At 36.6% G+C, this 13,096-nt stretch overlaps 1 protein-coding gene across 4 annotated transcripts in view; it reads left to right on the forward strand.

Moving 5' to 3' along the window:
- REV3L (REV3 like, DNA directed polymerase zeta catalytic subunit) overlaps positions 1 to 13,096 on the forward strand; it is a 182,608-nt gene that overhangs the window by 53,666 nt on the left and 115,846 nt on the right. For all 4 annotated transcript variants that reach the window (XM_044244365.1, XM_044244369.1, XM_044244374.1 and 1 more), the window contains exons 3-4: positions 4,129 to 4,203; positions 10,827 to 10,987. In XM_044244365.1, coding sequence (XP_044100300.1) covers positions 4,129 to 4,203; positions 10,827 to 10,987 — 236 coding nt within the window. The remainder of the gene's footprint in view (positions 1 to 4,128; positions 4,204 to 10,826; positions 10,988 to 13,096) is intronic.

Genomic DNA, 13,096 nt, shown 5'->3' on the forward strand with positions numbered 1-13,096 from the left:
GATTTTATTTATTTATTTGATAGAGAGAGAGATCACAAGTAGATGGAGAGGCAGGCAGAGAGAGAGAGAGAGAGAGATGGAAGCAGGCTCCATCGGGCAGAGAGCCTGATGCGGGACTCAATCCCAGGACCCTGAGATCATGACCTGAGCCGAAGGCAGCGGCTTAACCCACTGAGCCACCCAGGCGCCCTGAATTTAAGCTTCTAACCACAGCCTATGTGATCTGACCTCTGCCTACCTCTGTACTTAAGTTTACTATGCTCCATCTAGAAATTCTGTATGGGTCTTCTTTCAGTTCCTCTGATGTGCTAGCTCTTTCCCAGCTTCATACATGCAGTTTGCTTTCCTTGAGTGCTCTATCCTTCTCCAGTCCTTTAAATCCTTTACCTCTTCAAAGAAGTTTTCTCTGATTTCCTTACTTAAAAATAGGTTGTCATTATTGTTATTCTGTATCTCTGCCCATTCTTTGTTTCCTTCAGCACTTAATATAGTTGGCAATTATTTTAATTTTTGTTTACTTAATTTTTATGTATTTCTCCCACTAGCATGTAAGCTCTGCAAGAAAAAGGACCATGTTTGTCTTGTCCACCGTGATGTCCTTAGCACTTTGTATGGTGTTGGACACTTAGTAAATATGGCTCAGCAACTATTTGGTTGCATAAATGAATGAGGTGCAAGTTCACACCTATCCTATGATAGTATCAATTAGGTTAAAGATAATTATCAGCTTTATATTCTAATTTTTTAATGTTTAATAGTTTCTAAAGAATTTCCTATACATATTCTCATTTCAAAGTTGAGTTTCCAAACGGCCTAATAAAATGAATAGTTACCAGTCTTTTTTTTTAAAGTAAGCTCTTTCCCCAACAGGGCTTGAACTCACTATCCTGAGATCAAGAGTCACATGCTCTATCAACTAAGCCAGCCAGGTGTCCCACTTACCAGTCTTTCTATATTTTTAATGGGTATTTTCTTTTTTTTTTTTTTCCCCAATTTATTTATTTTCAGAAAAACAGTATTCATTATTTTTTCACCACACCCAGTGCTCCATGCAAGCCGTGCCCTCCATAATACCCACCACCTGGTACCTCTTAATGGGTATTTTCTTAAAGGCATTATCATGTTTTTAAGAATCCGAATACCTGAGGTGAAAGATGAGCCATGCTATGGCTGCCATTCTCTTTTTCCCCTTATTCTAACTTTTTTCCTAACCTAGATCCTTTTTTTATTACCATACATTTTAGCTTCTATGATTATTTTAGTCCTTCAGTTTTTCCTACTTCTTTAGACAAGGTTGTGCATAACTACCAAATTAAAATTTGTACAGGTTTGATTCCAGTCTTTTTGGATAATGCATTATCCTGAGGCTAGGTCAAGAGATAGGATTAGGACTTTAGGAATTCCTTGCTATTTAGCTGCCATGATTCTAGAAAATATACTAAACAGAGATTCCTAATCCATGTAAGTTAATTGAGATCTTTTGCTATTCATTTTCATTTTCCTTCTTACTGTTATTAAAAAACACTTAATTATCAGGTATTTTTTAAGCATAAAATACCTTTTCAAACTCTGTTCCATCCTGCCTTCTTCCATCCAAAGGATCTCCCTGTTGAGGAATTCTTTTAGCAAAACCAACTGAAGCCAACAGCGGGAGGTTAGGGTTGCCAGTTAGATTTTACAGAAGCAGAAAATTGAATTTATAGAATTTCCAGGCTATGTTTTGGGGCCATAGATGTGAAAACAGAATCCTAGATTTAGAAAGAATTTTAGAGGTTTGATAGTCTTAATTTATATTCAGTTTTTGAAATTTATGAAATTTTAATTACAAAACCCTAAAGATCGTTAACAAAACCAAAACAAAGCAAAGAAAACATGTACTATACTGCACATTTAGATTTTTCCCCTATTTATCTGGCTAAAAATAACTCGTGTCTCCAGGTAGAGAACTCTATTTATCTATATGAGAAATACCATAGCAGGAGGAATAAACAGTTGAAATTTTGCCAGTGAGAGAGAATGAAATCATTCATGTAATGTGTCTTTGTTTCATGGCAACAAAAATGGGGTAAATAGTGGCCAACTAGACGAAGTGGTTAAGTGTTTTTTAAAAAAAGTAGGGTGGGGGGGGGAAGAGTGAAGAAGGGTAAGGGATAAGGAGTGATGGTCAGAGAAGGCTTTAAGAGGAAGTGAGGAAGTTTCAGTAGAAACCTGAATGAAGACTGAAAACAAACCATGCCAGTGTTCAGAGCAAGCTTTCCAGGCAGAGAGAATGGCAAGTACTTGAGAGTGGAGTAAGTTAGAGGGGTTAAATGTTCAGGATGGCTAAAGGAGGAGTGATAGGACACAAGATTGGAGTGAGTGGCAAGGATGAGATAAAGAACCTTTTAAGACTTGGTAAATAGTTGGATTTTTTTTTTTTTTAATAGAAATTGCTTTACAACAATCATATAGGTGGCTGTGACCTAAAAGCTTAAACTAGCTAGGGGAAATAAAAGTTTATACTCTAGATAATGACTCTGCTGCCAGATTATTCCTGTATTTGATGTCCACTACACTGTCATGACAGAAATGGTATCCTAATGAGGATGAGCTCTATCTAGTGCCCATTATAAAGGGACAGTATTTTTTAAATGAAAGTGAATGGGTTTACCCACCTAAAGATTTAACCAACCACTTATTTACAGATAAACTCTAGGAAGATATGAAACTTTTTATTTTATATGCAAATTCATACTTGTTTATATATTATTTCTAATTACATCATCTTTGAAAGTGATAGTCTGGGGGCACCTGGCTGGCTCAGTCTGTAGAGCATGTAATTCTTGATCTCAGGGTTGTGAGTTCAAGCCTCATGTTGGACATGGAACATACTTAAGAAAAAAAAATGATTATGGTAGTCTGTATATCAGAGGTACTGGTGTAGTTTCAGATCCTTCTGAAATGATGCAACATGATATTCCAACTTATTTCATCTTGCACTGAAGACTTGTTTCTCTCCTGACCATGTGGGATTTTGCTTCTTCCTTTCCCATTCTAGCTAATGCCCTTGAGAAAAAGCCAGCCTCAACATAATTAGGGTCCTCAAGTAAGGCCATGGTCTTTTCAATCTCTTAAGTTCCTGTCTGCACAGTTTTCGTAGGCTTCATTTGAGTTGGATGTGTGTTATGCACACACACGTGTATGTGTGCGTATATAATATAGGTAAATTGTCTCTGGCTAGTGTACTTACAAAATCAATAATAAACAGAGACAAATAAGCAAAGTAACGTGAATGCTGTTGGTTTTTTTTTTTTTTTTTTAAGATTTTGTTTATTTATTTGACAGAAACAGAGAGAGGGAACACAAACAGGGGGAGTGGGAGAGGGAGAAACGGGCTTCCCACTGAGCAGGAAGCCCAATGTGGGGCTCGATCCCCAGACCCTGTTATCATGACCTGCGCTGAAGACAGACCCTTAACTGACTGAGCCACCCTGGTGCCTCATGAATGCTATTAATTAAAGGACTTTATTAGTGAAGAAATACAGCTTTTGACAGAAAAAATGGGAAATAGGTCAAGAAGGTACTTGAAAGGTCTCTGGTTTTTTTATACATGGTTAGAGTAAAGAGAAAAGAGCTTTTTTTTAAAAAAGATTTTATTTATTTATTTGACTGAGAGAGATCACAAGTAGGCAGAGAGGCAGGCAGAGAGAGAGGAGGAAGCAGGCTCCCTGCCTAGTAGAGAGCCCAATGCGGGGCTTGATACCAGGACCCTGAGATCATGACCTGAGTGAAGACAGAGGCTTTAACCCACTGAGCCACCCAGGTGCCCGAAAGAGCCATTTTTTAATAGAGATATTATTATTGAAATTAAGGTATGAATGGTTTACCACTCCTTTTTGTCCCTAGTTTTTGAAAGTCTTATTTTTATAAACTTCTTAAAAGAAGTAACCAGATTTCACTATTTTATATATTAACCTATTGTAGATTTAATTGGAAGGTTTTGAATGGTTTTGTTTGTTTTTTAGGGTTTTGGTTAATAATGTAAATAAGACTGAATTAGGTCACCTGAGTCTAATTTGGGAAACAAGCTGCATTACTTCATCTCTGAATGCACAAAATAATTTGAAATATCTTTTTCTTTTATTTCAGGCCATTTTATGGTTATCATGAGAAGGAAAGACACTTTATGAAGATCTATCTTTATAATCCTGCGATGGTGAAAAGGTACAAGATAAATAAAAATATGAATAACTATCACTTAAGTATTTCGGTAATAATAAGAAAAATCTAGAAGAAAGGATTATGTAGTTTGTAGCATTATTAAAGGAAGAGACCATATGTATATTTATGTGCAAAAAGAGAGCCATAACTTGGCCTCTAAGAAGGATATTTTAAGAGTGAAAGGACCTTGTTTTATGGCCCCTTGCCGCTTCTTTTCTGTCTTAGGTTTGGAGAGCTTGTAGAAGTAAATGAAGAGAGAGGATGGCTGCCTTGTAGGATCTTAGCAGCGGGAGCAAATGTTCAAAACCAGGAGAAATTTGCTCTTTAGTTTCAAAGCAAAAAGAAATATATGAGAGTGAGGCCAGAGTATAAGCTAAGAACTCAAAATCCTTTTGACTCTTTATTAATGTTAATGAAATTTTATATCCCAGGTTTTTTGTTTGTTTTGTTTTGTTTTTTTCTTTCCCTCCGTAAGTCTGTCTGTATCTTATTTTGTCAATGGTCCTGGAGTCTAAGTCATTAATGGCAGGAAGGGCACATGTAAAGATTTCAGTCATCCTCTGGGGCTCACAACAAGGGTTTTCATTCTGTGTGGTGATGAGTAGGGTAAAAGTGTCCTTAGAGAAATACTTACTGTTGTTTTTTCAGAAGACCTCTCTGCTATTAAGTACTAGGTTTCAAAAGGTGACCTTTTGGTAAGACACAAATTGAATGTTTCCCCAGAGTGGATTTAGGCACCAAGAGAGGCACAGCTATCAACTATGTGAGGTTTATTCTGAATTAGGCCAACTGAGTGCTTCACTGAATCACTGTCTTAATCCCAGTGGTTAGTTATTCCCTTCTCCAGGTAACCAGTGAAAACTAGTTTTCTCTATAATCTGCTCCCACCCTGATCCCAAACAGCTTCTGTTATGTAGGGTACCAAAACAATTTTTCAGAACAGGCACTTACAGACAATGATGTTTCTTATACCACTTCCCTTGGTCACACTTTCTTATATCCATGGAGTCCAAAAGAACAATCACTGTGAATTCCTACCCTATCTTGTACACACAGTGGTGAGAGAGTAAACTTCAATCATTTTTACCCTTTCTCAGCCCCAAGTGTGCTAGAGGGGAACCCATAAATAAAATTTGCATTATCTTTAAAAATAGCCTAGTTCTATGTGAAGTATACATCTAATCTGTTTTTCTTCCTTCTGACTATAACAGTTAAATACTTATTAAACTCTTTCCAGTAAATTTGCTTTAAATTATATAGTCAGGTTATCATAGTGCCTATTGAAATTCCCTGATTTATTGAGAGATTACCTGTATTCAAAATCTGGCTCTACTTCTTATCTCCTGGGACGATTTAGGCAAGTTATTTTCTCTGTCTGTGACTTATCTTCCTCATCTGTAAATAGGGTTGATGTTAGCACACTTCGTTCTGATAATCAAATGTGTTAATATCTATAAGTCGCTCCAGACAGTACCTGGCACATTATAGGTGCTGTGTTGGCTATAGTATATATGAAAAAGATTTTCATATTTTATATGAAATATAAAATTCCTTATTTTATATAAATTAAAATATTTATTTTTTATTTACCCTTGCTCTTAACTTTTCTCCCTATTTTTAAAAGATTTTATTTGACAGAGAGAGAGAGAGATCATAAGTAGGCAGAGAGGCGGGCAGAGAGAGAGGGGGAAGCAGGCTCCCTGCTGAGCAGAGAGCCCAATGTGGAGCTCAGTCCCAGGACCCTGAGATCATGACCTAAGCTGAAGGCAGAGGCTTAACCCACTGAGCCACCCAGGCGCCCCTATCCTTTTATTTTCCATACATATATATACACACACATATACGCACATGTCCTCTTTTTAAAATTTCCATATACGGGGCACCTGGGTGGCTCAGTGGGTTAAGTGTCTGTGCCTTGGGCTCAGATCACGATCCTGGGGTCCGGGATCAAACCCTGCATCAGGCTCTCTGCTCAGAGGGGTGTTTATTCTTCTGTCCCTTCCCCCAGCATGTACTCGCTTGCTCTCTCAAATAAATAAATAAAAATCGTAAAAAAAAATTTTCCACATACAGTTGGTGTCCTGCTAGAACGTAAGTCCACAGGCAAAGATTTTTTTCTGCTATGTTTGATGTATAATTCTCCAGTGTTCAGAATATGTGTCTGGCACTGAGTAGTCAATAACTTTCTATAGAATGAATCAATCCTATATATACCATTTGGAGACTGGTCTCTTGCTTTCTCTACTTGCTCATCTCCTATGAACTTTACTGCCATTTTTTTTTTTTAAACATATAATGTATTATTTGCCCCAGAGGTCTGTGAATCGTTAGGCTTACATACTTCACAGCACTCACCATAGAACATACCCTCCCTAATGTCCATAACCCAGCCACCCTCTCCATCCTCCCTCCCCCAACCCTCAGTTTGTTTTGTGAGGTTAAGATTTTCTTATGGTTTGTCTCCCTCCTGATCCCATCTTGTTTCATTTTTTTCATTCCCTACTCCCCAAACTCCCTACTCTGCCTCTGAAGTTCCTCATCTCAGGGAGATCATGTGATAATTGTCTTTCTCTGATTGACTTATTTCACTCAGCATAATACCCTCTAGTTCCATCCACATCATTGCAAATGGCAAGAGTTCATTTCTTTGGATGACTGCATAGTATTCCATTATATATATACATATATACACCACATCTTCTTTATCCATTCATCTGTTGATGGACATCTAGGTTCTTTCCGTAGTTTGCCTGTTGTGGACATTGCTGCTATAAACGTTTGGGCGCATGTGCCCCTTCAGATCACTGCATTTGCATCTTTAGGATAAATACCTAGTACCTACTCTTACCACACCCTGAAATTTGTCCTGCCTCTGAGATTTTAAATGCAGACATCTTGATTTCTGACTACAGTCTTCTTTTTTTAAAAAATTTTTGAGATCTAATTTACCACATTTTAAGGATATGCAGTTCAGTGATTTTTTTTTTTTGAAGTAAATTTGCTGAATTGTACACTTAACCACTATAATTCAGTTTTAGAACCTTTTCATGGCTCTAATAAGATCCTTTATATGTTGTTGGGGTTTTTTTGTTTATTTTTAAGATTTTCTTTATTTTACACAGAGAGAGACAGAGAGAGAATACAAGCAGGAGGAGTGGGAGGGGGAGAATCAGGCTTTCCACTGAGCTGGAAGCCCAATTCAGGGCTTGATCCCAGGACCCTGAGATCCTGACTTGAGCTGAAGGCAGACGCTTAATGACTGAGCCATCTAGGTGTCCCTGTTTTGTTTTGAGGCCTTAAACTCCCTGGACTCACGACTACTGCCCCATTCTGTATAACTTTCTCCTGCAATTAATTTCTTTCCTATCCAGCTCAGATTCTATTCTCTATCTTTTCAACTCCTTTGTCTGCCAGGTTAACCATCAGTTCTGGGTTAATCTGCTTATTTACCTTTTTTTCTCTGCTATAAACTCTGGCTTCTGATTATTTATTAGAATACAAAAAAATCACAACAGAATGGTGCCACTGTGAATTCATAGTCTTCAACTTCATCTGGGCCCTGCCTTGTCTTATTTCTGCTTTTCTCTAATTTTCTTCTTACCTTTCTCCACCCTTTTTTACTCCAATGTGAAGCCCCTCCCAAGGCTTTGCCTTCTACTTCATAGGGAAAATGGAACTCATCAGTCTAGAAAAGTAGTTGTTAAATTGTGCACTGGGGATTCCTTAGACCCTTTCGAGAGGATCTGTATTGTCAAAATCAGATCTCCATGTTGCTAAATCTAGTTAATACCATTTTGTCCTTAACTTCTGACCTTATGTCTGTGGTTATAGTGTTTTAAAATAACCCCACGTGTTTATTTCTTTGATATAAGCCTCCTCTGATTTTCCTTATACCTGTCTGATTATTCATATTTATGCCATTTTGTTGGTTCCTCTTTTAACATCTGCAGCTGTTCTTGCGGTTATGTCTTAGGCTTTCAGCTTTTCTCTCTGTAGTCTCACCTCACTGTACAGCCTTATCTACTCTTATGGTTTGGTTTAGTTTTTTTCTTTTTGTTAATCTTTATGCATTTGACTTTCAGGTATATATCAATAGCCTAGATTTTCCTCCAGAGCTCTGGATCAATGTATCATACCATCTTCTGGATAAATAGAATAGCTTTGCAGTTAAGAGTAACTTTTTTTTTTTCTCAAATAACTCAATTTTATTAAGATGCTTTACACACACACTTCCTACTGAAAACTGAAGGGCACAACAAAAAAAATTACAATGTCAGAAAGCCAGAAAATCTAGCATATGTACCCACCCTAATTTTGCTTACCAAACCACCCAGAGTTTTCTTGTATTCCTTCTGCACAAGTTACTTGGCTTCTAATTTTTGATATTAGATCTTAATGACTTCAGGTCTCTCAAACACACAGGCAACATTCAACACCTATTAGTGCTTCCTTAGGTCAAATCAAAAGGTGCAAGTATACTGAAGTCATCCAAATGCAAACTACAGGACTCCTCACAAATTACTGGCATCACGGTTAAAAAATAAAAAATAATTAAAAAAAGATATTAAAAAAAAACCTTTGTAATATCACAGATTATCAAAATATTAGTTTGCCCTAACATAGAGCAGCCTTCCAAGCTGCTGCAAAATGATCCTAAAATCACTAGCAGAAAGAAATCAGAGAAAACTTTAATTTTAGCTCTTCCGCTTTTAATTTGTATGATTTGGGACAACTTTTTAATCTAAGACTCAGTTTCTCTATTTATAAAATGGAGATAATAGTATCATAGGTTTGTAGTGAGGATTACCTGAGATTAAGCATTTGAAACACCTAACACAATGTTTAGTACATAGTCCTTAAATATGTTAGCTGCCTCTGCTGTGTAAATGAAGTTATTCTTGTCCTCATTCTCATTGTCATTCATTGTCAGTATTTTCATAGAAACCTACCTCAATACCCCACAATACCTAAACCCCAGGATGTCTAAAACTGAGTTTATCCTTAATCCCTCTCTGAAATTCTGCAAAGAAACCTGTTTTCTTCTAGTCCTTTCTATTTCGGACAAGCAGGCAGAGGCAGAGAGAGAAGCAGGCTTTCTGCCAAGCAAGGAGCCCGATGTGAGACTTGATCCCTGAACCCTGGGATCATGACCTGAGCCGAAGATAGTGGCTTAACCGACTGAGCCACCCAGGTGTCCCTAGTCCTTTCTATTTCAGTAACATGGCAGCACCAAGAAATCTAGACGTCCTCCTTAATTCTTATTCTGCCATATCCTCCGCATCTAATTAGTCACCAAGGCTTGACTATTCCTTATATATCTCCTGAATCAAACAGTGCCATAGTCTTTGTCAACGCTACCATCATCTTAGTTTTTCCAAAATAGTTTCTCACTTCCTAGCTCTAGTCCTATGTATTGTCTAGCTACCCTGGTCATTTGTCTTTCCTGCTCTTTACTTCAAAGGCAAATTCTACTATCTCTTGGAATGTTTTAATAGACTGCATGATCTGACTTTTCATTATCTCTCTAGCCCACACCCCTATAGACACACTCTCCACAGCCTGTCACTAAGCCTCACGCAATGATTTCAGTTCCCAAATAGGCCACGTTTTCTTGTGACCTTTCATATGTATAATTTTATTGTGTGAAATACTCTTCCCTTTCTCCAGAGAAGAAATATCTTTAATTCATCATTTAGTCTCCTGCTTAGAGATTTCTCTTCAAGAAGGCTTTGCAGAAACAACTTTTGTACCTTTATCTTATTAATCCCTTCTAGATGTTTCATATACTTCCCTTTCATAGCACTTACACTTTTTATAATCACCTATTGTTTGTGTTCTCAATCATGAAGGAAAAATAACTCAAGAGAAGACATATTAAAATAGCAGTATTTCAGAGTAGTGGATTTGAGTCATAAATCCTTTTTCAGAATGTTTGTAATAACCTTTAAAAATGTTTCTCTCGGGGCGCCTGGGTGGCTCAGTGGGTTAAGCCACTGCCTTCGGCTCAGGTCATGATCTCAGGATCCTGGGATCGAGTCCCGCATCAGGCTCTCTACTCAGCGGGGAGCCTGCTTCCCTTCTCTCTCTCTCTCTGCCTGCCTCTCTGCCTACTTGGATCTCTCTCTCTCTCTCTGTCAAATAAATAAATAAATAAATCTATCTTTTTAAAAAAAATTTTTTTTTTCTCTCAGTGTTTAAAAGGAGAAACTCTTTTTTTAAAAAGATTTTATTTTTAAGTAGTCTCTACACCCAGTTTGGGGCTCAAACTTAGAACCTGGAGATCAAGAGTCACATACTCCACTGACTGAGGCAGCTAGACACCCCAGGAAAAGTTCATATTTTAGAAACTTTTCACATCCTGTTTTTTTAATATAATTAGTATTAAGTTGGTTTTTGAGGTCAAAATATTCTTCATCCAAGTAGTTTTTTGTCATTTCTTTGAGTGTGCAGCTGACTTTAAAACTTGACCAAACTTTTAATTTCTAACAAAATACAAATTTTCAGTAAAATTAAAATAAAAAACTTATGTGCCAATGTAATGTGTTTCATTCTCTATAGTAGTATAATGTTTCATTTAGCATTTTAGGAACCATAATTTCATGATATAACTTTTTTTTCTAATTTAGGATATGTGAACTTTTGCAAAGTGGAGCCATAATGAATAAATTTTACCAGCCTCATGAAGCGCATATTCCCTACCTCCTACAGCTGTTCATTGACTACAATCTCTATGGAATGAATTTAATAAATCTGGCTGCTGTCAAGTTCCGAAAAGCAAGAAGGAAAAGTAAGGTTAATTTCCCAAGTTCAAATTAAAGCTTTGAAACAAGTGTTATGTAATTGATGATTCATAAAATGACATATATTTAGAAAATAACTGCTGAGTTGATAAAGAATAAAAAGGAATATGCAAAATGGTATTGGGTTCATCAGGAAAAGAATCTCAAAATAATTTTTTTGTAATAACTTTATTGAAATATAATTCACATACCATACAACTCACTCATTTAAAATGGACAATTCATTGTCTTTTAGTATAGTCACGGAGTTGTACAACCATCACCACAATCAAATTCAGAACATTTTCAGCACTTCTAAAAGAAAATCCGTAGTCTTTTTTTTTTTTTTAAAGATTTTATTTATTTATTTGAGAGAGATTACAAGTAGGCAGAGAGGCAGGCAGAGAGAGAGAGGAGGAAGCAGGCTCCCTGCTGAGCAGAGAGCCCGATGCGGGACTCGATCCCAGGACCCTGAGATCATGACCTGAGCCGAAGGCAGCGGCTTAACCCACTGAGCCACCCAGGCGCCCGAAAATCTGTAGTCTTTAGCAGTCACCTTTAACCCTTCCATTCTTCCCACCCCTTAGCAACCACTAATCTATTTTCTGTCTCTGTATGTTTGCCAGCCTGCACATTTCCCATAAATGGAATTGTATTTTTTTTCATTTAGCCTAATGTTTTCAAGGTTCATCCATGTTATAACATCTATTAGTGTTTCATTCTTTTTATGGCCAAATAACACTCTATTTTATGAACATATTACATTTTGTTCATGAGCTCATCAACTGATGGAAAATTTGGGTTTTCTTTTTGGCTTTTTGGCTATTATGAGCAAAGTTGCTTTGAACATAAGTACAGATATTTGTGTAGCCATATATTTTCACTTCTCTTGGGCGCATATCTAGGAATAGAATTTCCGGGTCAGATGGTCTAGCATCTTTTGTTTTTGTTCTCATCGAATTCCTTCTCTTCTGCTTGAAACAAAATGAACCCAACATTCTTTTTCTGCCAATGCTATTGTCCTGTTTTAATTTTTTCTTTTTATTCACTGCCATACTTCTTAAACCAGAGGCTAGCTTTTTTTATCTCATAGTTTACTGTCTATTCTTTTTGGTTTAACTTCTTACATTTCTTCTACAGTATCCAAACTATGCTCGAAAAAGTAACCAGGAAGGATTTTTTTCCCCCTGCTCAATAACAGACTAAGTGATTATAATTAACCTTCCTGTTAAAAACAATTTAAAGGCCAAGAAGATTTTTTGAAAATCTTAAATGCATCAAAGAGATACAAAACAGCAAAGAAATACTGGCCAAAAGAGGAAATAGACTGCTGAAAATCAACCTTTGCCCTGAGGGTTTTGCTCACCCTGGAAAATTTGGACTCTCCATTGAGACAGCCTTTCCAAATGAGAGAGGCAGAAACAAAACCCAGGGTCTCATTGGGTAAAATGTCCTTACAAACTAGAAAGTGGAACAGCTTTAAGATACTTCAACACAGTTTGAATTCCTTGGGAATAAAAGAGATTCCCAGATCTAGAACTTGATCTGAGGTAGTGATGGTCTGGTCATATACTCACCATTCAGTAGAGGCAAATTCTAAATTCTACTGTAGAATTTTATTACAGGTCTTAAATTATTCCTAAAAATAACATTTCAAATAGAATATGTTCACACAATTTAGAATATACCAGACACACAAGAAAACTCTCTATGAGCAAAACCTAGCAAACATTGATGTGTGCACACATGTGCACATACACATGCTCTAAAGACTTACAAGGAATTCAGGTACTGGAATTACAAATGCAATTTGGAAAACTATAATGCAGAATCCTTATCAAATATAATACTATTTGCAATGCTTTAATATATAATGTTATACATACTTATAGTTGTTTTTGTCATGTCTCTCCATGATGGTGATAATACCTTTACATGAAACAACTTAGATGCAGTAATACTATTTCTGAAAACAGATTTTGTTATATTGACAACTTAAATATTACATTTTTTAAATCCACAAAAATTGAAGCATTGACCAATATATGACTCACCTTTTAAGTAGACCAAAATAATTCATTTGTTCATAACTAATTCTACTAGATAGTAATCTCAGT

This window comes from Neovison vison, chromosome 1, assembly GCF_020171115.1.
Source record: "Neovison vison isolate M4711 chromosome 1, ASM_NN_V1, whole genome shotgun sequence".
NCBI classification, from domain to species: domain Eukaryota; kingdom Metazoa; phylum Chordata; class Mammalia; order Carnivora; family Mustelidae; genus Neogale; species Neogale vison.